Raw genomic sequence first — 24,431 nt, 5'->3', positions numbered from 1 at the left:
AGCACAGCAGGAACCAGCCCAACCAAGTGCCTCTCTGAACACCAGGGAGCACCGGAAACAGGGCCACAAGCGCTGAGGCTCCTCCGTCGCATTCCCAGAAGGCGCCCTTGCCCAGAGCCCGTGACCAGAATTAACGACTGCATTTTAATTTCAACCCCAACAAACCTGGCCATCTAGCTTCCCCCCAAAATAGATCAGGAAGGATTAGGAAGTGGTCATCGCACGTAGCCAGGAACAGCTGGGAAGAGAATAGGAAACGTGAACATGCCACCTGGCCCGGGGCCGCCTGGAACCTGCTCTCGGCCGTGACCGTCCCCCGGAATGCGGCTTCCAACTAAACCTGTGGTTCTCCGCCAGGTTGCAAGTCAGCTGTCCTTCCTCTGACCCTTCTGTCCCACACTTGGGGGACGACACAAGCGCCCTAAGCCCGTGTCTCTAAAGCGCCAGGCGCACTCTCACGTGACCCCCGTAGCCACATGAGAGCTGAAGCCCAGGGGGCCCCACACAGGACAGGACTGGGATCTCGCCCCGTGTAGCCCGACGAGCACGGACGGGGCGGGGGCGGCACTGGCAGACCCGCAGCCCGGGGCCGTGCGAACGCAGGGCAGCTGACCCGACAGGCCACGACAAAGGTGCCAGCCCTCGTTCTGGACGTGGCCTCACGGGCCCACCGGCGGCAGCAAAGCACAGCACACGTGTCCCTCCGTCCCATCCACGAAACCAAGGACAACCACGGCCCCACAGGAGCAGGATGGGGAGGGGCTCGGCGGTCCCGGTCGGGAAGCAAGTGGAACGAGAGGGCCGGGCGGCGTGGGCTCTGGCCCCTGATTGACTCTCAGCTGCTCTGGAAGGATCTGGGGCGTTGCTGCACAATGATTCCCAGTGACAGACAGAACTACCAAGTAAGAACCGAACGCGAAGCTAATGAGACCGGCGGTGGGTCTGTGAACTCCAAAACAACAAGAACATGGGACTTTCTTCGGGGGGCTTCTGGAATTTAGGGAGGCTCTTCTCTTTGCAGAGCAGAGATGGCCTTTCAACACCTCTGCTGCCTACAACCGGAACCAGTCGATCTTCGATAAACCAAATGCCAACGCCCGCGCCAGGCCGGGAAAAGGCTCCATCACGCGGAAACTGGGGAGGCCACGTCTGGCGGGGAAGGAGCCACCGCGCCCCGGCACTGTCCTCCTGCGGGCGGGGGAGGCCGGTGCACAGAGACAGAGCCGACGGGCCGTGGGGGCGAGGGCGGGAGAGTGAACCACGGACGCTCCCGCCTGCGACACGGCCACACTTCTAGGTCACCCTGTCAGCGACCTCGAGGTGACTGGAGGCTTCTTCTGTGTCTTGTGAAACATCATTCTCTGTTCAAGTTTTTGGGGAAGTTAAAAGACGAAGCGGTCACAAGCAGGGTAACTCAGTACGAACAAGAACCGGCCAAATGATGCAGCAACAAAAAGGAATTTCCACAGACGGGCAACAAGAAAGGAGCAGCTGGCGGATCTGCCAGAAAAAGGCAGCTTTACACGAACACACACGGCTCACCTCACCCCTCACGTGAACACACACGCTGCTTACTTCAATCAGAGAGCAGAGTCTCCTTCAGAAAAGAACAAAGGCGACGGACCCTGAAACTCCTCCAGCCGCCACCAGTGGTGCCCCTGCCTGCCCCCGAGGTGTGTGTGTCATCGGAGGCCACGAACACGACGGGCAGTGAGAATCAGGCCGAGGTGGGGGGGCAGCATGGGATTCCACAGGCAAACAGAATCGGATGGCGCACAGACCGCCATGTGCGACACACACGGCGATCACGATGGCAGCTGCGGCACAGACCGCCATGTGCGACACACACGGCGATCACGATGGCAGCTGCGGCACAGACCGCCATGTGCGACACACACGGCGATCACGATGGCAGCTGCGGCACAGACCGCCATGTGCGACACACACGGCGATCACGATGGCAGCGGCGGCACAGACCGCCATGTGCGACACACACGGCGATCACGATGGCAGCGGCGGCACAGACCGCCATGTGCGACACACACGGCGATCACGATGGCAGCGGCGGCACAGACCGCCATGTGCGACACACACGGCGATCACGATGGCAGCGGCGGCACAGACCGCCATGTGCGACACACACGGCGATCACGATGGCAGCGGCGGCACAGACCGCCATGTGCGACACACACGGCGATCACGATGGCAGCGGCGGCACAGACCGCCATGTGCGACACACACGGCGATCACGATGGCAGCGGCGGCACAGACCGCCATGTGCGACACACACGGCGATCACGATGGCAGCGGCGGCACAGACCGCCATGTGCGACACACACGGCGATCACGATGGCAGCGGCGGCACAGACCGCCATGTGCGACACACACGGCGATCACGATGGCAGCGGCGGCACAGACCGCCATGTGCGACACACACGGCGATCACGATGGCAGCGGCGGCACAGACCGCCATGTGCGACACACACGGCGATCACGATGGCAGCGGCGGCACAGACCGCCATGTGCGACACACACGGCGATCACGATGGCAGCGGCGGCACAGACCGCCATGTGCGACACACACGGCGATCACGATGGCAGCGGCGGCACAGACCGCCATGTGCGACACACACGGCGATCACGATGGCAGCGGCGGCACAGACCGCCATGTGCGACACACACGGCGATCACGATGGCAGCGGCGGCACAGACCGCCATGTGCGACACACACGGCGATCACGATGGCAGCGGCGGCACAGACCGCCATGTGCGACACACACGGCGATCACGATGGCAGCGGCGGCACAGACCGCCATGTGCGACACACACGGCGATCACGATGGCAGCGGCGGCACAGACCGCCATGTGCGACACACACGGCGATCACGATGGCAGCGGCGGCACAGACCGCCATGTGCGACACACACGGCGATCACGATGGCAGCGGCGGCACAGACCGCCATGTGCGACACACACGGCGATCACGATGGCAGCGGCGGCACAGACCGCCATGTGCGACACACACGGCGATCACGATGGAAGCGGCGGCACAGACCGCCATGTGCGACACACACGGCGATCACGATGGCAGCGGCGGCACAGACCGCCATGTGCGACACACACGGCGATCACGATGGCAGCGGCGGCACAGACCGCCATGTGCGACACACACGGCGATCACGATGGCAGCGGCGGCACAGACCGCCATGTGCGACACACACGGCGATCACGATGGCAGCGGCGGCACAGACCGCCATGTGCGACACACACGGCGATCACGATGGCAGCGGCGGCACAGACCGCCATGTGCGACACACACGGCGATCACGATGGCAGCGGCGGCACAGACCGCCATGTGCGACACACAAGGCGATCACGATGGCAGCGGCGGCACAGACCGCCATGTGCGACACACACGGCGATCACGATGGCAGCGGCGGCACAGACCGCCATGTGCGACACACACGGCGATCACGATGGCAGCGGCGGCACAGACCGCCATGTGCGACACACACGGCGATCACGATGGCAGCGGCGGCACAGACCGCCATGTGCGACACACACGGCGATCACGATGGCAGCTGCGGCACAGACCGCCATGTGCGACACACACGGCGATCACGATGGCAGCTGCGGCACAGACCGCCATGTGCGACACACACGGCGATCACGATGGCAGCTGCGGCACAGACCGCCATGTGCGACACACACGGCGATCACGATGGCAGCTGCGGCACAGACCGCCATGTGCGACACACACGGCGATCACGATGGCAGCTGCGGCACAGACCGCCATGTGCGACACACACGGCGATCACGATGGCAGCTGCGGCACAGACCGCCATGTGCGACACACACGGCGATCACGATGGCAGCTGCGGCACAGACCGCCATGTGCGACACACACGGCGATCACGATGGCAGCTGCGGCACAGACCGCCATGTGCGACACACACGGCGATCACGATGGCAGCTGCGGCACAGACCGCCATGTGCGACACACACGGCGATCACGATGGCAGCTGCGGCACAGACCGCCATGTGCGACACACACGGCGATCACGATGGCAGCTGCGGCACAGACCGCCATGTGCGACACACACGGCGATCACGATGGCAGCTGCGGCACAGACCGCCATGTGCGACACACACGGCGATCACGATGGCAGCTGCGGCACAGACCGCCATGTGCGACACACACGGCGATCACGATGGCAGCTGCGGCACAGACCGCCATGTGCGACACACACGGCGATCACGATGGCAGCTGCGGCACAGACCGCCATGTGCGACACACACGGCGATCACGATGGCAGCTGCGGCACAGACCGCCATGTGCGACACACACGGCGATCACGATGGCAGCTGCGGCACAGACCGCCATGTGCGACACACACGGCGATCACGATGGCAGCTGCGGCACAGACCGCCATGTGCGACACACACGGCGATCACGATGGCAGCTGCGGCACAGACCGCCATGTGCGACACACACGGCGATCACGATGGCAGCTGCGGCACAGACCGCCATGTGCGACACACACGGCGATCACGATGGCAGCTGCGGCACAGACCGCCATGTGCGACACACACGGCGATCACGATGGCAGCTGCGGCACAGACCGCCATGTGCGACACACACGGCGATCACGATGGCAGCTGCGGCACAGACCGCCATGTGCGACACACACGGCGATCACGATGGCAGCTGCGGCACAGACCGCCATGTGCGACACACACGGCGATCACGATGGCAGCTGCGGCACAGACCGCCATGTGCGACACACACGGCGATCACGATGGCAGCTGCGGCACAGACCGCCATGTGCGACACACACGGCGATCACGATGGCAGCTGCGGCACAGACCGCCATGTGCGACACACACGGCGATCACGATGGCAGCTGCGGCACAGACCGCCATGTGCGACACACACGGCGATCACGATGGCAGCTGCGGCACAGACCGCCATGTGCGACACACACGGCGATCACGATGGCAGCTGCGGCACAGACCGCCATGTGCGACACACACGGCGATCACGATGGCAGCTGCGGCACAGACCGCCATGTGCGACACACACGGCGATCACGATGGCAGCTGCGGCACAGACCGCCATGTGCGACACACACGGCGATCACGATGGCAGCTGCGGCACAGACCGCCATGTGCGACACACACGGCGATCACGATGGCAGCTGCGGCACAGACCGCCATGTGCGACACACACGGCGATCACGATGGCAGCTGCGGCACAGACCGCCATGTGCGACACACACGGCGATCACGATGGCAGCTGCGGCACAGACCGCCATGTGCGACACACACGGCGATCACGATGGCAGCTGCGGCACAGACCGCCATGTGCGACACACACGGCGATCACGATGGCAGCTGCGGCACAGACCGCCATGTGCGACACACACGGCGATCACGATGGCAGCTGCGGCACAGACCGCCATGTGCGACACACACGGCGATCACGATGGCAGCTGCGGCACAGACCGCCATGTGCGACACACACGGCGATCACGATGGCAGCTGCGGCACAGACCGCCATGTGCGACACACACGGCGATCACGATGGCAGCTGCGGCACAGACCGCCATGTGCGACACACACGGCGATCACGATGGCAGCTGCGGCACAGACCGCCATGTGCGACACACACGGCGATCACGATGGCAGCTGCGGCACAGACCGCCATGTGCGACACACACGGCGATCACGATGGCAGCTGCGGCACAGACCGCCATGTGCGACACACACGGCGATCACGATGGCAGCTGCGGCACAGACCGCCATGTGCGACACACACGGCGATCACGATGGCAGCTGCGGCACAGACCGCCATGTGCGACACACACGGCGATCACGATGGCAGCTGCGGCACAGACCGCCATGTGCGACACACACGGCGATCACGATGGCAGCTGCGGCACAGACCGCCATGTGCGACACACACGGCGATCACGATGGCAGCTGCGGCACAGACCGCCATGTGCGACACACACGGCGATCACGATGGCAGCTGCGGCACAGACCGCCATGTGCGACACACACGGCGATCACGATGGCAGCTGCGGCACAGACCGCCATGTGCGACACACACGGCGATCACGATGGCAGCTGCGGCACAGACCGCCATGTGCGACACACACGGCGATCACGATGGCAGCTGCGGCACAGACCGCCATGTGCGACACACACGGCGATCACGATGGCAGCTGCGGCACCGACCGCCATGTGCGACACACACGGCGATCACGATGGCAGCTGCGGCACAGACCGCCATGTGCGACACACACGGCGATCACGATGGCAGCTGCGGCACAGACCGCTATGTGCGACACACACGGCGATCACGATGGCAGCTGCGGCACAGACCGCTATGTGCGACACACACGGCGATCACGATGGCAGCTGCGGCACAGACCGCTATGTGCGACACACACGGCGATCACGATGGCAGCTGCGGCACAGACCGCTATGTGCGACACACACGGCGATCACGATGGCAGCTGCGGCACAGACCGCTATGTGCGACACACACGGCGATCACGATGGCAGCTGCGGCACAGACCGCTATGTGCGACACACACGGCGATCACGATGGCAGCTGCGGCACAGACCGCTATGTGCGACACACACGGCGATCACGATGGCAGCTGCGGCACAGACCGCTATGTGCGACACACACGGCGATCACGATGGCAGCTGTGGGGACTTGGCAGGGCGCTGGCGAAGAAGCAGGGAGCTAAGAAGCAGGGAGGCCGCCCGAGGGTCGAACGCAGGGGAAAGGACGGCTGCTCGCGGAGGACAGGCCCGGGCGCGACGGCCGACTCCGGGGAGGCAGCGCTTGGTAACGGTGCACACAAGTCTCCGGTCTGCGGACTCTTCCGAGAGGGGCTCTTCCGACGGCCACCACAGGAGCCCTTCCTGAGCTGAAAGCAGCACCTGCCGTCTCGTCCACAGAGGCTGGGCTCTCCGCTCTCACGGGGTGTTGGGGACGTGCGCCCTACGATCATACACACCGGCACGGTACTCACGTGCTACCAAAACCTGATTATTTCTCAAAACTCCCGAGTGGAATGCTGCTCAGGAATAGAGACGGGAACGAGGAGGATATCAAATGTAACATACTTTCCTTTCTCACGAATTATAAAGTTCAGCAACATTTTCATTAGGATGAAATTTCACTCCCAGTATAAACACAAACCACGAAGTTGTCAAAACCGGAGATAAACTACACATGACGACCCGTCCTCTCCCACCCAGACAGGACATCTCGTGCCCGACCGAGAGAAACATGCGGCACAAACCTGCTGAGAACCGACCTGTACGGGCCTGACCAGCAACCCGATCTCCGAGGCAGGGCTCAGAGGCAACAACTGGGGACCGTTCGGTAACCCTGCACTGCTTCGGCTTTTTGGCGCTTCAGGACTCTGATGAAAACCCCACGCGCAGGTTTCAAGACGAAACCGAAAACCGAGGCACTCCGATCTAAACAAGTGACTGAACTTAAGGTCTGCGCACTTCTCCCCAGGCGTTCGGAGGGTTTCAGATGAAACCCGGGGGGTGCCGCTGTCCTCCCGCTTCTGATTCCAGGGACACACGTCCTCATGCCCCATGCACGGCAGACACCGGGCCACCGCCACTGACAACGGGAACGCACACAGGTGTTTCAGAAGGGGAGAACACGGCTGGTTTCGAGAACAGCAAGTACCATCTCGACACGAATCGAGCTCGAGGTCTGTGGCTCGTAAGTCACGTTTCCAAGAAAAGGAAGATTCCTGAGACTCTCTCCCGTAATTATTCAAAGGTTATAAAGGTCTCTTTAATACAAATTCTTCAAAAGGACGTGAAAATATCCATCCCCAAATCCACCAGGAATTTAGACTCGATCTAGAAAGCAAATCACGCCCTCAAACCCTCAGAGCAGGAGCACTCTCCTTTGTAAAGACAATTTGTATCAGGTGCTCAGTGACTGTGCAGTTACGCTTTCGTCAGAGATACTTGGGAAGGTGGTGACCGGCGTTTGGCAGTAACACACAAGAACAAAACCGAGCTCGTTCTAACACACAGCGCCTGCACGAACCCAGCATCCACAACATTCGTGGAAATTAACAATGATCAACAGCCGGTGGGGTTCCATCTACAAACAGCTACATAAACTCCCACAAAGAACCAAATGCAGCCCAGAGCCCCACTGCCACGGGTCCACGTCCTTCAGGATGTCTGCGGCCGGCAAGGGTAAAGCCGGCACTCCCCCAAAGTTAACGCTGCACCACCCTCTCGCTCCCGGGCCGGGCCCGCGGCAGCGCGAGGTCTGGTGACGCGCACGGCAAGCGGGCGGTAAGTGACAGCAGATGCACACTCACCTGCCCGTCCTGTCCCACGTGGTGGATCTGGAGATTGCCCTGCAGAATGGGTGGAAAAAGGAGAAGTCAAGGACCGGAACAACTTCCAGACACGAGGCGACAGGGGCAGGAGCGCCCCGCGCCACGTGTGAATAGCCGGCCAAACCACTCACAGCAGTTCTACAAAAGTTCAGCCCCTTGTAGCGATAAAAACTCCACAACAAAATATCTTAAAACTGAGTTTACGGACACTTTTTCCTCTTCTAAGAAGAAAAACTGTGAAAGACGTCGTGCTCACCTCCCCCCATCCTGACCCCAAATGAAAATGTCATTTTTTCCCCCCGAACATTTCATTTTGAAACAACTCTGATGACAAGAACCAACAGCAGCACAGAGAGGTCCCGCGTTCTCCTCATCCAGCGTCCCTGACGGGGGACACAGGAAGACACAGGACAAAACACAACCAACCAGACGCAGGCCCACTGGCGTCTCACCAGGTGGAAATGCACCCTCATGTCTTTGGGGAAAAAATGATTGGTTTAGGTCTGGTAGGCTCTTCTGCCACTGTCCTCACAGATACCTTCATTGGGACAAAACATTTAATTGTTAAAGGAACAGGCTAAGGCTTTGCTGTGATAAAACTAATCACACACTCTAACTTATTACGAGGTAACCATTAGTGGCAGCAGCAATTTCTTCTAATTCCTGGCACTCAATTCCTAACAGAAACAGAAAATGCGGGATCGCATGAACAACAGGGAGGCGTTTATGAAATCTAAAAGGGCAAAGCTGATCAAAAAACTGAAATCCAAGCAGCAGTCTAATGATTTTTTTTAGCAACAAGAGTATTAAAACAAATCTGTATGGATTTTCCTTCTGGAGGCTACGAGCAAATTAAGCGCCTTGCACAGTGGAGGATCCTGCCAGACGTCTCAGGCTGCTGGCTGGGCCTCGGCACCTCTGAAACGGAGCTTCCCCACCCCCCCAAGAGAACACCCCGCCCGCGGCCTCCCGCAACCCGCGTCCGCTCTCCTTTCCTTTCCCACCCAGTACGGGCTTCCTCCTTTGCTTACCTGCCCACCCACCAGTCAGCAAACGGACCGTGCTCCTGCGTGAGGCCCGCTTCTCACGGGACCAAGCAAGCACCCCTTCAGCGGCATATCCCTAGTTGCCCCTCAGAACCTCTGTGCCTCTTCCCTTGGCACACGGCCCGCTCACAAGGCTTGGACGTGTGCAGCCCGCGGCCTCCAGGTGAAAGCACCTCCCTCCTAACACATCCCGAGACCCTCTCCCCACGGTCCCTCCCCTCCAGCACAATCGCCTCCTAAGGAAGCAGGAGTCAGGTGACCACGGCTGGGCGTGCGTGTCATCCGGGGACCCCCCACCCGTCTCCCGCCATGGAAGGAGCCCGTGGGCCCTGGGTGGGCCCTGGGCAGCTCTGAAGGCCACACTCACCTCACTGTCTTGCGTGATCTGCACCTGCTCGCCCTGTGGCACCTGTGCGATATGGAGGTGGCCCTGTGGGATCCGCAACAAGAGAACACACCAAGGAGCATCAGAAGAAAATCAAAGCCACAGGAAACAAGAAGCGCTTTCTGGAACTTTTGTTTTCGGTTACCTGCTGGCAATCCAGGACAACTAAATCCTGAATAGTACAATATACGCATAGTATAAGCTTATTAAATAGCCTCCTGAAATTAAACTGTCAGAATGTGACACGTACAGAACATTTTATGGCTAACTCTTAACGAGGCCTGGGAAAATCTGTCAAGTCTTTAACTGCTACCCAACGGGCAAATTTAAGAATGTGAGGGTCATTTGGAAAAGAAGGGAAACAGAAGTTTCCCACAAAATTAGACTAAGTTTTTTTTTTTTTTAATGTTTATTTATTTTTGAGAGAGACAGAGCATGCGCAGGGGAGGGGCACAGACAGGGGGAGACACAGAATCCAAAGCAGCTCCGGGCTCTGAGCTGTCAGCGTAGAGCCTGATGTGGGCCTCAAACCCACAAACTGCAGGATCGGAGCCAAAGTCGGACGCTTAACTGACTGAGCCACTTAGGTCTGTAGACACAGGCAGATAAACGATGCCCATAAATGCCAACATGGCTCAACACCCCTGCGGGATTTTCTCTTGCTTTCATTTTACTGCGTGGAAACTGTTCTGAAGTTATTCTGGAGTTCTTTCAAGAACCTTCTTACTACAAAGGTAAGAATTAACTGCCTTTGTGATTGTCACCTAAACAAAGAATTCACCATTTCTATTCACCATCTGTAACTGCTATCTATCTCATCTGCAAGATGAAGACCCCCCCCCCCCCCCCCCGCAAAAACGCTCATTAACACTTTCCGGAAGCCGGCCCTTTTCCAGGCAGCATGCTGAGTGCAACGTCACACTGAGGCCACCCTGAGCTTTCCAGGAGAAAGCAGCTGGGTGTGACTGGACGGCCAACGGGACCCTGGGGGGCATGAAAACGTCCCGCTCCCTGGTGACGCTCCCGCCCTCCTGCTCTCCCCAGCCGTAGGGGCCAGCATGAGTCTGGAGGAATTTCTACCTGGGCCAGACCACACAAGGAGGGCTGAGGCAGGGGTGTGGCTCACTGCTAAGCCAACTGCCCGCACGAGTCTAAGATACAGCCAGGCATCCAAAGGAAGTGCTATGTGATCCCGGAGGCCACTCACTAGCTCTTCCCACTGACCCCAGGAGGAAATTTTCTTCCCTCAGGAAAAGGGTCCCCCTGTTTCCGAACTGAGAAGACTATCTATGATGCATCGACAGCGCCTCCCAGGATGACAGGTAAGGGCAGGGATGGTCGAATGGCCTGACCCCCAGAGCTGACGGCGGCCACGGGGGCAGCACGTGCAGGGGAGCCACGAGGGGACACCGACAAGGACACACCCCCTCGGGAACCGCCCTCGTTTAGGAGATGCAGAGCCGACACCCCGAACCGCTTCTTTAGACTGGCGCTCTGACCTCACCCCAAGCTACCGTGGCACGACCCGGAAACGCAGGGGAAGCCGGGGCCCGCCCTCCCCACCGGCCACGCCCCCACCCTGCCTGCCCTGGCCCCGGTGGAGGCAGACTAGCGAGAAGGGCACATACTACTTGGACCTGTCCGTCCTCTCCGATCTGGTGGATCTGGACCTGCTGGGCGTTGGCCAGGGCGTAGTGCAGGGCCTGTGGCGGAGGCTGCGGCATCTCGCTGGCGGGGGGCGGCGTGCTCATCACGGTCTCTGCAGGGAAGTACAGAGGGCCTCAGCAACCAGCGGGGGACAGGCCAGCCATGGCACGCCTCTGGGCTTCCCTCCCTCCCCAGCACCACCTTCCCCCAAAGAGGAAAGGAAACCCCTCCTTCCCGGACAGCAGTGGGCAGGTCCCCGTGAAGGGGCCATGGCATCCTGGAGAGTCATGAGTTGTCAGTGCTGGGGATCGAGGTTTCCGACCGGGGGACAGGAGTCCGGGGAAGGACTATTCTGACAGAGGAGTCTCATCTGCTCGTTTAAACGAGTTGCTCAGGATTCGTCAGCAGAAGTGAAACAGAAGCACAAAGTTGGGGTTACAACCTGCTTCTCACCAGTACGTTATCAGTATTTGTTCACGGACAATTAAGCCCTCTATGGAAAAAACTGTCCATCCTCTTGTTTAAACATGCATTTCCAATAAACCTTCACTTCCTTTGTTTAATCCCAAACGAGACCTTTGTGTTGACATGTTGCGTATTAATTTTAGTTGTAATGATGCCTCAACAGAATATTCTCAAATGCTCAAAAAATTAAAGGCTCAGAAAAAACGTTTTGATTTTGTGCATACAATTTTTCCGCAGGGAATTATGGTGGACGGACAGTAAGAAAACGTAAACACGACAGGATGAGACCCAGCGAGATGTGGACTGTTAACACAAAGGAGAAAAAAGAAAGACGAAAAATGAGTATATTTTTCTTCTATTCCATGGGCATTAAATTGACACGGTATATACATTCCACCTCATAACATTTTAATATTCTTTTAATGTTTATTTTTGAGAGAGAGAGAGAGACAGAGCGTGAGTGGGGGAGGGGCAGAGAGAGAGGGAGACACAGAACCCCAAGCAGGCTCCAGGCTCTGAGCTGTCAGCACAGAGCCCCATGCAGGCCTCAACCCCATGAACTGAACCATGAGATCATGACCTGACACGAAGTCAGACACTCAACCGACGGACCCACCCAGGTGCCCCTCGCTGCCTACATTTTAAAAACTAATATAATGGTGTTGAAATGTTAATACTTGCGTTACGTCAGAAATTACATCCTTCTCAGTGATTTGAAAGTATAATGAAAAGCTTCAGGTGTCAACATTTTAAAATGTCGACTTAAAAATACGTAAGGAGGAATACACACTTTCCAACCTCTGAAAGAGGGTACGGGACCAAAACACTTACAGTCCACTCTGCAGGTTAGTTGTAACTACTTAACTAAATAGATGCTCAAATAATTCCTGCTCTAGTGTCAATAAACATCAGCTGATCGTGCCAGTTCTCAGGGGGTTCAGAGATCCAAGAAGAATTAGAACCCCAAGGTTCTAAAGTAACTGCAGAAGACAGGACATATGGGTAGCAAGTAAACGCTTTTCAAACCTAAGACTCAAATTCTTGAATCTGCCAATTAATCAACAGCTCCTATAATTATACAAAGGAAAGAGTGTGCAACAGAAAGGCAGGCCGCTCCAAGAGCCCCCACACCCCCGCTCCCCTCTTTGTCCAGAGGAGAGACCGCTGCACCCACAGATGGGCAGGCAGTGGACTGTTACGAAACGGTTCTCTGCAGCTCTAAAATATCGGGCGCTGCACAGACACCCTCCTGAGGCCTTCAACTCACCGATGAGGACCGCAGGGAGTGCGCCGGGCTGCAGTTTAAACCGTGAAATGCAGCCACCTTTAACTTAGGCACTTACAAAAGTTTCCACGGTGTTGCCAGGTGGGACGGTACAAGACAAATGTTTTAATAAATTGGTGTTTTATGAATTCAGTGACACTAGGGATTGTATGGTTTGTGTTCAAATGGGCGGTACTAATTCGGCTTTAAATAAACTAGCCTCGGCTCAGAATTTCCTTTATAGTATTTATTTGGAAATTCCTTTTTTATCTGGTAATTCCAAAATAAATAAGACAAACCCTGCCGGAATGACTACCAATTCCGAATTAAGCCAGGAATCCTGGCTTAACTGCATTTTCCCGGACTATTTCTGTCACCAGAATAGCCTTCAGTCTCAGATCTGCTTTGTGAAGCTGAGAGCGTACAAACAGAGCAAGGAGAACCTGCCAGAGTCCCGTTAGCTCATCACCGACTTGGTTTTCTCTAATTTAGTCAAGCATGCAGTATAATAAAATGGCAAACAATTACATCAACAGGAACTTCCAAAGCAATGGACTTTCTTAAAAGCGTGGTAAGAGAAAAACACGCTCTGGGTCTCTCGAGAATTCGATTCCAGGCGCGCGGCAGGCAGCTCTGGCTGCCGGCGGGCCGCACGGGAAGGGCCGGCTGCGGGGCGCGAGCAGGAGCCGGGGACGGGCTACAGCAGCTCAGAGCGCCTCCTCGACCCACCCCGGGCGCGCGGGCCTCGGGAAAGGAACCGCGCGCTCGTCTCCCTGCCGAGGCTTGTTAAGAGCACCACCTCCGTCCTCCTCCTCGTCCTCTTCCTCCTCCTCCTCCTCCTCCCTGCGCCCCACCCGGGGCTGGCAGCAGCCTTCTCACGCGGGAATGACACCCGCTTCCGGGAAGGGCAAGACGAGGGCAGCCCTGCCCCCTCCCCGTGCCAGTGCGCTGCGCTCCCGAGAGAGGAGCCGCCGCCGAGGCCACGCGAGGGGCTACTGTTGTTCTTCCAAAGCCGCCGGTGTCGGCGGGCGGCCGGGGTTTCCCAGACACCGTCTATTCCAGACAGGGCGTCCTGAGACGCTGGGCTCACGCCCCGCGTGCCAAGCCCGCCCAGGGCACTCGGGAAGTAAAGACAACCTCGCGCGGCGGCCACTCGCCGCCCACGAGAAGCCGCCAGCACCTGAGAGTTACTCAAACCCAAAGCATCTTAGAAGAAATGCTGACAGGCTCAGTAAACAAAGAAACAATCGAAGAAACTCCTGTCTCGGTAAACAGAACTACTATCATCTAGTTGAAAGGAACACTACTGACTGGAAGGGAGATGAAAAATCCTAAGTAAGTATGAAACAAGTCAGAACGCCACCACCACACAGCAGGAATCACACCTGAGCAGGAGGCTAAGACCCCCCGAGTCTCCGATCAGGGGGTCGGAAGCAGAGTCGGGGGGTCCCCCAGCCCACCCGCCCGGCCACTCACCGGACTCAACACCTTCCGCCCTCAAGCATGGTGCCGGCCGGCCCGAGGGCACCACCGCTGCCTGTCAGAAACTCACGGCTCCGGGCCGCTGCCCGGGGGTCCTGAACCGGGGCCGTGCCGTCTCCACAGAGAAAGCCTCATCTTGCCCTTCCTCCTCGCTCCTTCGGGACAGACACTGAGCGCCAGCCACGGGCCAGCTCCGTGCTAGGTCCCTCGGACCCCAGGGAGCGGGCGGCCAATCCCGGGCCCACCTGAAACCTACCTCCCTGAGTGTATGGCGTCCACACCTGCCCACCTGAGACCCACGAAGGCGGGCTACCTCTTCAGGGGGCCACCGCTTCAGCACATCGTACGGTCGCTGCCTCCCTCAGTTCCCCAAACGGGATTCCTCGCTGTGCGAGAAGGGCCTAGATCCCTGGCTGGAAGGTCCCTCGATACTGCCGCTCAGAGAAGCACGGCTTGGGGGCACGTGTGTGTGGCCGCCCCTCGTCGTCAGGGATTGCTCGCAAGTCGCTGCCGAGACAACGAGAGGGAAGCCGCTTCCCGAGGTCTGCTTCAGAAAGGCAAGACCCCGCAAGCATGCCGGGCCACCGGGTCTGTCGCCACAGTGCTGCGGAACGAGAATCCGGCTGACCCTGCCCGCACTGCCCTGGGGTCCTGACCGCGACCCCGATAGGGGTTTCGGTTCTACGAGCCGGAGGCCAAGGGAGACGTTGTGGAGGTTTTTTTAAAAAGCTTTAAAAAAAAGCAACACCGAAGTCACAGTGGCGTTCCTGGTGAACCTTCTGCTTCGGAAAAGCCAGTCCTCCCACGATGCCCGAGGGGAAAATCTGGAATGTCCCCGTGCTCTTTTGGGGAAGTCTAACTCAGAGCGGCAGCGATGAGCACGACGACCCGGGCCGACCCCCGCCTCGTCCGCGCCCCCCACGCAGACACCAGCAAGGACAAGAAGCCGGCGGCACACTCAGTAACCTGGCGGAGGGAGGACAGGACACGGCGCTCGCCACCAGACCCGGCCCCGTCCTGCCGTTCAGGGAACCCCACGCAGCACCCACGGCGGTCCCGAGATAACTCACCTGCAGGGCGCGCACGGAGCCGGGCTCCCCGTCGCCGCGCTGAGGGGGGCTGTGGGTGGCGCTGGCCCGCTCCCCCCGAGCCCCGCAGGGCGCACCACTCGGGACTCCGAACGGAGCGTACCTGAAGCGCCGTACGAAGACGAGGACGGCGTTCTCCTCGAGAAGCTCTTGACGGCCAGGCTCTGGCCTCGCTGTTTTCGCCGCCAGGCTGTCCGACATTTGGAGTCGATGCTCTGTTTGATTCGATACCAGTCGGACTCCGTGATCCCAAATTTATAGAAAAGGTGACCTGAAAGCACACACCCCGTGTTAAAGGACGGCGAGACGAAGGCCACTCCTCACGTCCCGGCCGTGTGCGAGCCACACGAACACGGGACGGCGACACGTGGCCGGGGGCTGAGAGCCTCACCGGCAGGGACCCGTGACGTCACACATTCACGCGTTGACCGGTCCACGAGGCGGCCGGCTGGGTGCCGGGCCCCACGGGCCTCCAGGACGCCTGCGCTCAACCACGTCCACTCACACTCCACACACGGCACTCAGGGGCCTGAAGGTCGAGGTTAAAACCGAAGCCCACGACGCCCTGGAGCCGCGTCCGCAAGCACCAGCTCCCCTCCGCCCGTGCCTCCGGGCCTGCGGCCGTCCCCCTTCTCCCCAGTCTCGGCTCAGACTCGACCTCGGCGGCCCTGCCAGGAACCAGCCCGCTGGACCCCGAGTCCCTCCCACCTGCACCCTGTGCGGCTGACACCTAGAGGACGGACACAGTTACTGTGTGTGCTGTGCCAAGAGCCCAGACCACCCGGGCACACGGCAGATGCCACGGCCCTGGTGGACTAAACGCGGTCACGATCCACCTGAAGACACTCTTCCATCGCCGCCCGAGTCCGAGGCCGGCTTCTGTGACTCGCTGTGGCCTCCCTCCGCGCCCGGTCAGGAGGAAAACGTCCTGCGGGCACATCAGTCTTTATTCCCGAGAGCCCGCAGCCCCACTCCCCGAGGCACATGCGGCCTTGCCCTGGTTCCTCTGGGCCCGGTGGGGCATCTTACTGACGCCCACGCTCGTCAACCACTAACACTACAGAGCGCTCTCAGAACGTGACTGAACGGCACCGGAGTCCTCCCTCCCCCACAAGGAAACGGGGGATCCGGCAGGCCACTGATGCGCAGGGGGCCGACAGAGACCCTCACTGGACCCTTGGCCTCTTCTCTGCCGAGACTACAGGAAGTCAGTCACCACCGTGGGAACCACAAGAAACGCTCTTCGACTGGATGACCTCCACTCGAGCGGCTCGCGGAACTTCGCCGACTCACAGGAAAACACGTGGATGAAATTCAAAACTTTCATAATAAAAAGACGGAGCTGAAAAACTTCCTGTTTTGACTGCTAGGAAGGCCGCGTTTACACCGTCCGCGGAGAGCGTGACGGCCGCCTGATCCCTAAGACCTCCTCCTGCCGAGACCACCGGCCAGACAATCACAACAAAGGGAGTGCTCGTTTTCCTAAATTCACGGAAGTATCAAGTTTCTTCTCTCTCGGAAAGATGCGTCTTGACTTCACGAGCATGTGCTTAAGACCTCTGACTCTAAACACGACAACCAAAATTTCTGTCATCTAGATGAAAAGGCCTTGGGTTGAGGAGACACAGGATTTACGGGATCAGAAAGGAAAATAATCCAAGGAACTTCCAGCTGCATTTTGCAAGCCTCGTGCACAGAAGGAAATACACAAATGAGGCCCAACTCCTTGCTTGCTGATTTCCAGGTCACCTCTAAAATAGCCACAAATCATCGATCAATATTTACTGAGTGGCTGCCACGTGCCCCACGATGGCTTTAAGTTCAAGGGATTGACTCGGAACATTCTGGGCTGGCTACCAACTTTGAGGTCACGGCAGAGCCGAGGACGGGGGGGCCGAGAGAGGGGAAACGGCAACCCAGCGCCATCAGAACGCCCTTCCCGGGACGCGCTTCAGTAAGAGGACCTAAATAAACCCCCCCCTCCTGTCCCCACACCGGCACAGGCAGGGAGAAGCCTGCCGAATGCTGCTAGGAACTAATGACGTTGCCTGAAATTTTAAATACTTGGTAACAGAAATGAACGTTTACGACACGTGTGAATGTGTGACGTTAACATTTAAGTTCCACTTTGTAAAAACCAATTTACCAGTTCAAGGCCTGGCTTACACCCTTTGAAGAAAAAACAGACGTCTGTACAGTTACACAGCAGTCGTTTTTAAATTCTCCGGAGACCTCGCTGCGTATTCCTGCCAACAGCACGTCCGGCAGCACCCACCCCGCGGCCGCCAGGAACACCGTCGGGTCAGCAGCGCAGCCGGCTCCCCGCGGAGAGCACCGGGCACAGGGGGAAGGTGCGCCCCAAGGTGCCCACATGCAGGCTTCGGCTCTGCCGTCAGGGGGCTCGCGGAGGTGTCGGGGTGCAGCCTCAGACCGCTCTGTGCTGCCTGGAAATGCGGCTTTCTCCGACTTTCCCGAAAGCGCGCCTGTCTTTTCGGACAGCACGGAGCACCGCAGCTTAACGAACGAACGGTGGAAGAGACGTCTTATGATGAGTGACAAAGAGGTTACTTTGAGAGGCGCCTGGGTGCGTCAGGTGGTCAAGTGTCGACTCCTGGTTTCGGCTCAGGTCACGATCTCACAGTTCGTGGCACCGAGCCCCACGCTGGGCTCTGTGCTGACAGTTTGGAACCTGCTTGGGATTCTCTCTCACCCTCTCTCTGACCCTCCCTAGTGGGGGCTTTCTCTCTCTCTCTCCCCCCACACCCCCATAAATAAACACCTTTCACATGTGATGGTCACAAGAAAAACGCACAAAATTAGACAGTCGATAAGCTAGCTTCAGAGCCTGTAGAACTGTCGGGAGTGAGAGGCTAACATCCAGGCCTCGCGGCACCCAGCCGGGTGGAGGAGAAATGGCCACATAACCCCCAGGAGCACCTCCCTGCCCTACACAGCACGCGAGGCCCCACCCACGGACACACAGGAGACCTCGGACAAAAGTGAGCAGCGACCCTGTGCAGGAGACGCGGCCACCTCCAGGCGGCTTCCGGTGCCTTCCCCAGCACATGGTGTCCCCAGGCAGCTGTGGGGGTTCATCTCCTCCGGAAGGCAAGCCACTTGTCCCCTCACCATCTTGGGGGAGAGTGCTCAGCAGGCAAACCCTCTCAGCCACCCCCCAAAATTACGGTCCCTCTGAGCCTGCTTCTGCTGCTTCCCCGGCAAGCTGTCTGCTCACCCCCTCCCTCCCAAAGAGCTGAAGCTCCGTCACCATTAAGTGCCTTCCCACATCCCGGAACGCCCATCCCGACACTGGTGGTTCAAATCATAAAAACCACACTCCAGCTCTCCAACAATGAGCCCCACAGAGGGCTGAGACGCACTGTGGGAAAAAGAAACAGAGCTGGCGATCTCACGTCCTCGGTGGGTGGCATGGGGCTCATCAGCCACAGAGGAATGAAAACCACTATCACTGCTCACGTAACCTCAAGTTCAAGGGGAAAGAACAGAAGACTGCGTGCCAGAAATTTATTTCTTAGAATTGGTCTTCACTTGACAGCGACTGACCTAGAAAAACAACAGAAATCTTTAGCCCCCGAGTGAGGAGGACGGGTCACCGCGCCTCCCCACAGACTGTGTGTTGTCCAGTGTCCAGGCCGCAGAGCCAGGCGAGCCCCGCTCCCCAGGCAGTGATGGCCCCGACTGAGGAGAAGCAGGAAAGGGAGGCTGAGGGCCTCCCCAAGGCCCTGTGTCCGGGCGACCTGTGAGCCAGGGCCCCGACTGTTCACCTTCTCACCTGTGCTCACCAAACCTGCTCCCCTCTGCACTCCCTCTGGCGCCTCGGCGTTACCAAACACACGTGCCGGACACCCCCACAGAAGCCGCGTAAGACACCGCGCTCGAGTATCAAGCTCTGGAGAACCCAAGCCCTGTGCCCCGTGAAGTGTCCTCCGAAATCCACGTCCTTCCCAGAACCTCAGAACGTGACCTCCCTTGGAAAGAAGGCCGGCGCAGGTGTGCTGGGATCCCACGGGACTGGTGTCCTGACAAGGAGAAGAGAGGAGCGCGTCCACGGGGAGGACACGAGCAGTGACAGGAGCCGTGCTGTCCCACGCTGCCGGCCGGCTCCAGAATCGCAGGCTTCCGGCCTCCAGGGTGGAGGGAAGGGGGACTCCCTGCTGCTCTGAGCCCCCAGCGCGCGGTGCTCTGTGACTCTGTGACGCCGCCCCGGGATGCCCCGAGCGCACCAGGGGACCTCAGGTCACGCAGGTGGGCGCCAACCAGCTTCTGTGTCACGGCTGCGCGGTCACGAAACACCACCCTCTACTGGCGCAGCTGCTGGGACGGACCGGGGGGCCGCTGTCCCCTGTGAACGAACACAGGGCTGCGGCGTGTGCCAAGTGGAGTTCAGACCACCTCCCGAGGGCTCGGGGGCCCCACGGGACCTCACCTCCACACCAGCAGGCTTCGCTGATACCTTCAGAGGTCTGCGACTGTCCCCCCGACGGGTGCTTTCGTCGCGTTTCTACCAGCTCACGCGGGCGAGCAACTTGCTCCACATTACAGTCCGGGAGAGGCTCGGTGATTCGCTGGGATGAACCGTAAGAACGAAAGCCGTATTTGCGAATCGAGGGGGAGAAGGCAGCGGCTGCGTTCTTAGCTGAGAGCCCCGCCCGAAAACGTTCCCGACGTTTACGGCTGTAGTAACGTGCCGCTTGTACACACGGCACACGACCTATACGGCTAGCTTACCCGAGTCTGAGGGAGCCCTCCAATCCGTGGGAGCCCTAGAGCTGCACCCTGAAAAGCGTGTATTTCTCAGGGAGTATTTCAGGCCCCGCTTCCCTCCCGAAAACGCACATTCCCTCGTTAGAAAAGCGGTTCTCAGACACACGGCCTAAGGATGTTTCAGAATTCCTTTTCCCCAGAGAAAGTAAAGGGAGAAAACTACTTCTGTTGACCAACAAAAGGGGGACATTTAGATGAGAATCCTCCCCGTGATGACTGCACTTGGCAGCAGCAGCTGTCGCGTTCTGGAAGCTGTGAGCGAGGCTCCCGGGTCTGCAGGAAGCTGAAAACAGAGGCGGGCGCGACAAAGCCACCGAGCCACTCTCGCCACTCGGCCCTCAGCAGTCCGATCCACTGCTTCACCTGTTGTGTTCTGGTTCTTGCGCCACAATTTGAACCGGCCCAAAGTTAGAAAAAATCGACAACTACTTTTAACACCTCAAAATCACATCTAAAGGTTCCCACTGAGAGGGCCCCTCACCCGGTGAACAGCTTCTCACAGGAAGTCCAGGACGGGCTGCGGGGAGACGACGACAACAGGGGCCTAGTGTGTGTAGATGGTGCCCCCGCCCCCTTGCGGGCTGCTGTCCGAGTACGTGTGACGGGGCACGTGGGACTGGACCAAAGCCATGCGGTCAACCCTCCGGAGTCCTGACTCAAACCCAGCCTGCCCGTGCCCCTTCGGCCTAGGACTGTGCCCCGGCCACTAGGGGCCGAGGGGAAAGCCCAGGCTTCGCGATGGGAGGAGCCGGCAGGCAGGTGGGTGTGCAACGGGACTAGGCACCCCGCCCTCCCACCCAGCCACTCCTCGAGCTCCGCCCAGGCCCCCGACACCCCGCTTCCACCCTCACCTGCTCCAGGCACGTGTGACGGAGCCGGGCTCTCACAAGGGCCACATCCCGCCTGCCTGTCCACCCACAGCAAAGGTGCAGCCCGCCCCAGGGTCTGCAGGGCTCTGGGCCCCGAGCCCGTGCCCCTCTTGCTCCTCTGGCTGGGAAGCTGAGAATGCAGGCTGCACGTGGTGGATGGGGCCACAAGCTCAGAGCCACGGTTAGATGGCTAGTTCCAGCCTAGTTCCAGGCGACTCCTCGCCTGCTCTCTCAACAGACCTCGTCGGAGGGAGGGAGTCGGCGAGGGCAGGCCCCACGGCTCCAGGAAGGCTCCCTGCGGACGGTCTCTCACAACTGAGCGCAGGGGACTGTTTTCCTTTTGAAAAGCCACTCCTTCATTCTGTGCAAATCGCATGTGAAAAAACAGCGAACACACGTAGTCGGGGTCAGGGACCCCTCCCACTTCACGGACACCCGCAGGCCGCCCCGGCCTGGGAAAGAAACAGGCCAAGGGTGGCTGCTCGCACAAAGCAGCCGTCTGTGGCGGCGCTCCGCCGGCCCCCGGACAGCCCGGCACCCCAGAACTCTTCCTCGGGCCCCCACGGGAACACGCGGGCAGGCCGGTCTCCCGCTGAAACACTCACAGGCCCCCACCACCTGGCTTCGAAGCAAATACAACCACTGCGCTGCCAACTCAGAAGTTTCTGACGGTCAATCGGTCCTCTGCTGCAGAGAAATCGGGCGATCTGACCTCCTGGGTCTCGGTTCAGCCAAGCCTTGCTCGTGTCTCCAGAATTCCTGGAGTCTGTCTGCCCCCCTCTGCTTCGACTGCTGCAACCTGGGCCGTACCCCCGTGTTAGTCTCTCAACACAGCCCCACTACGACACCGTCCTTCTTCAGTCTCCCTGAAGGTCACCCTGCTAGGCGTCCCCCCCCTCCCCAGAGCAGTTTCACAACCCGCACTACCGCGTGTCTCCGCGGTACCGGGCACCACAGGCACGGATGCCAGGTGCGGATGCGGGCACATTTCCATCCCCCAGGAGCTCACAAGGAGAGGCCGTCCGGGGCTGCGCTACCTTCTGGGGGAGGGCTCGGCTCGCCCGGCTGGCATGGGTGCATGTGGTACCACAGCTGGTGAGCGCAGAGGACGCCCCAACCTCCCAGGGGACGTGCCCTGAATCTGCGAGGCCGGGGGAAACGGACAGCTCCCGTGCTGGGCCCCTACTGCGCGGCAGATGCCAGCATCTCGCGCCTCCTGATGCCCCAGGAAGACAGCTCGGTTTCCCGGATGGTGGAGGGCTCATGGGAGAGCCCAGCTCCCACACACAGGAACAGAACCGGCCTGTCTGGCTGATGCAGCACGAACCACTCCCCCCCCCCCCCCCACACACACACACACACACAGTCTCCCTGGGCACCAGCACACTGGCCCCACCGCCACGTGCTTCTGCCCTGGGCCCCACCCCCCTCCCCCCAGCTTCCCCACCACCTCCAGGGAACCTTCTCCAAACCTCTGCCTAATAACCTGCACGTCACGGCCTGCACACAGGGCGCCCATACTCCTTGGTCTGATGCTCCAAGGCACGTCTCCAAATGAGAGGCAACCACCCTCCAGCCTCTGGTCCTAGGAGCCCTATCGACTCCCCATGGGAAGAGCAGCCCCCCAACCGGAGGCCACTGTGCCCACGCAGCCCTGGGCCCGGTCCAGGCCACAGACGGAGCCTCTCCATCAGGGCTCCCCTTCCAAGCCCCTGACACACTGTCAGGGCCGTGGCCATTTACAAACACCTGACGGCCTGCAGAGCCATCGGGAATCGGGGACCACGGCTCCCTCACCTTCACAAACCCGCCACACAGGGCACTATGGGTCACGGGGTCACACACCACCCCACGGCGGCCTGTCAACATGCCAGCACGAGTCCTCGGGCTGCACACACACCACGTGCCCAGAGACCAGAGTGGCGCAGGCACACCGGAGGGTCCCAGCTGGCATCACGCTCCAGACCGGGGGCTGGCGGACGGCGGCAGCCCACCGCCCGCTGTCAAAAAATACCGTTTTGTTGGACCACAGCCGGGCCTACTTGTTTTGTCAGTGGCCACTTCCAGGGCCACTTCCAGGGCGGAGCGGTTCCAAGAGACCCCGCGGCCCACAGAGCCTGGCCCTCAGGAAAAGTCTGCCGCCGACCGTGAACCGCTCTCGCGACCTCGGGGGCTGACGTCGGCTGGTTACATGAACGGCCTCTCAGAAGAGTACCAGGGAGGGTTCTCAGGATCCGTGACAGACACCCCTAGCGGGTCAGACAGGAGAGGCAGAAAGCGGAGGGCCAACAAATGGGGACACCATGGCGACGAGCCACTGTAGTGTAAGAGGGACCTGGGTTCTGTTTCTTAGCGACTGCCAGGAAGATCTACAGTCAGGAGAAAACGCTCAGTTTTAATCTAAAGTATAAGAGAACAGGTAAAAACATACCTGCTGTTCTTACAACAACTACGGAAAAAGTCTTTCTGTTTCTCTCTGTCCCCAACAGAAGGCTCATAGATCGACGTCAGAGAGTTTCCTGTGACAAAAACGAGTCCTTCCTGGTGGGACAGCACCCTTCCCTGGTCTGAGATAGTGAGTTCCAGGTAACTCACTCACTTCCCCGCCCTTTGCTAGATGAGACTTAAACCTCACATTCAAGCACAGTGGCCCTCCAGAACCTGGGTCTCACACGCGGCTACCCAGCCTTTCTGTTAGAAGTCTCGCGTCTCGTGTCTTTCTGCTTCATTTTGTGTCTATATCATAAGCCACGTCAACGCGTCCCGGAGTCTGACGGGCCCTGTGGATCAGACGAGCCCAGGGGTGAGAGGCAAGCGGGTGCTGCCAATAAGGATACGGGCCACCCACAAGGCCACTTGCACCCCTTAAATGTCACCAATGGTACACAGGGATCACTGACTTGAGCGCGGGGCCCTCTTCAAAGAGGAGGCGCACCACACAGGCCATGAGGATATCAGGACGAGCATCATGAGCTCCGCTGGCTACGGTCGGGAGGTC

General features: G+C 59.4%; 1 protein-coding gene across 7 annotated transcripts in view; it reads right to left on the bottom strand.

Annotated features, from left to right (window-relative positions):
• The window catches only part of BANP (BTG3 associated nuclear protein), a 118,975-nt gene that overhangs the window by 26,935 nt on the left and 67,609 nt on the right, over positions 1-24,431 (bottom strand). For 5 of the 7 annotated variants that reach the window (XM_047846127.1, XM_047846126.1, XM_047846125.1 and 2 more), the window contains 4 exons: positions 15,883-16,050; positions 11,462-11,592; positions 9,816-9,887; positions 8,382-8,420 (listed from right to left, as the gene is read on the bottom strand). In XM_047846127.1, coding sequence (XP_047702083.1) covers positions 8,382-8,420; positions 9,816-9,887; positions 11,462-11,592; positions 15,883-16,050 — 410 coding nt within the window. The remainder of the gene's footprint in view (positions 1-8,381; positions 8,421-9,815; positions 9,888-11,461; positions 11,593-15,882; positions 16,051-24,431) is intronic. The other 2 variants (XM_047846128.1, XM_047846130.1) reach the window with 1 other exon arrangement.

Source organism: Prionailurus viverrinus, unplaced genomic scaffold, assembly GCF_022837055.1.
Source record: "Prionailurus viverrinus isolate Anna unplaced genomic scaffold, UM_Priviv_1.0 scaffold_38, whole genome shotgun sequence".
NCBI classification, from domain to species: domain Eukaryota; kingdom Metazoa; phylum Chordata; class Mammalia; order Carnivora; family Felidae; genus Prionailurus; species Prionailurus viverrinus.
Note: the sequence above shows the minus strand (reverse complement) of the source record. Positions and strands in the feature narration are given on the sequence as shown.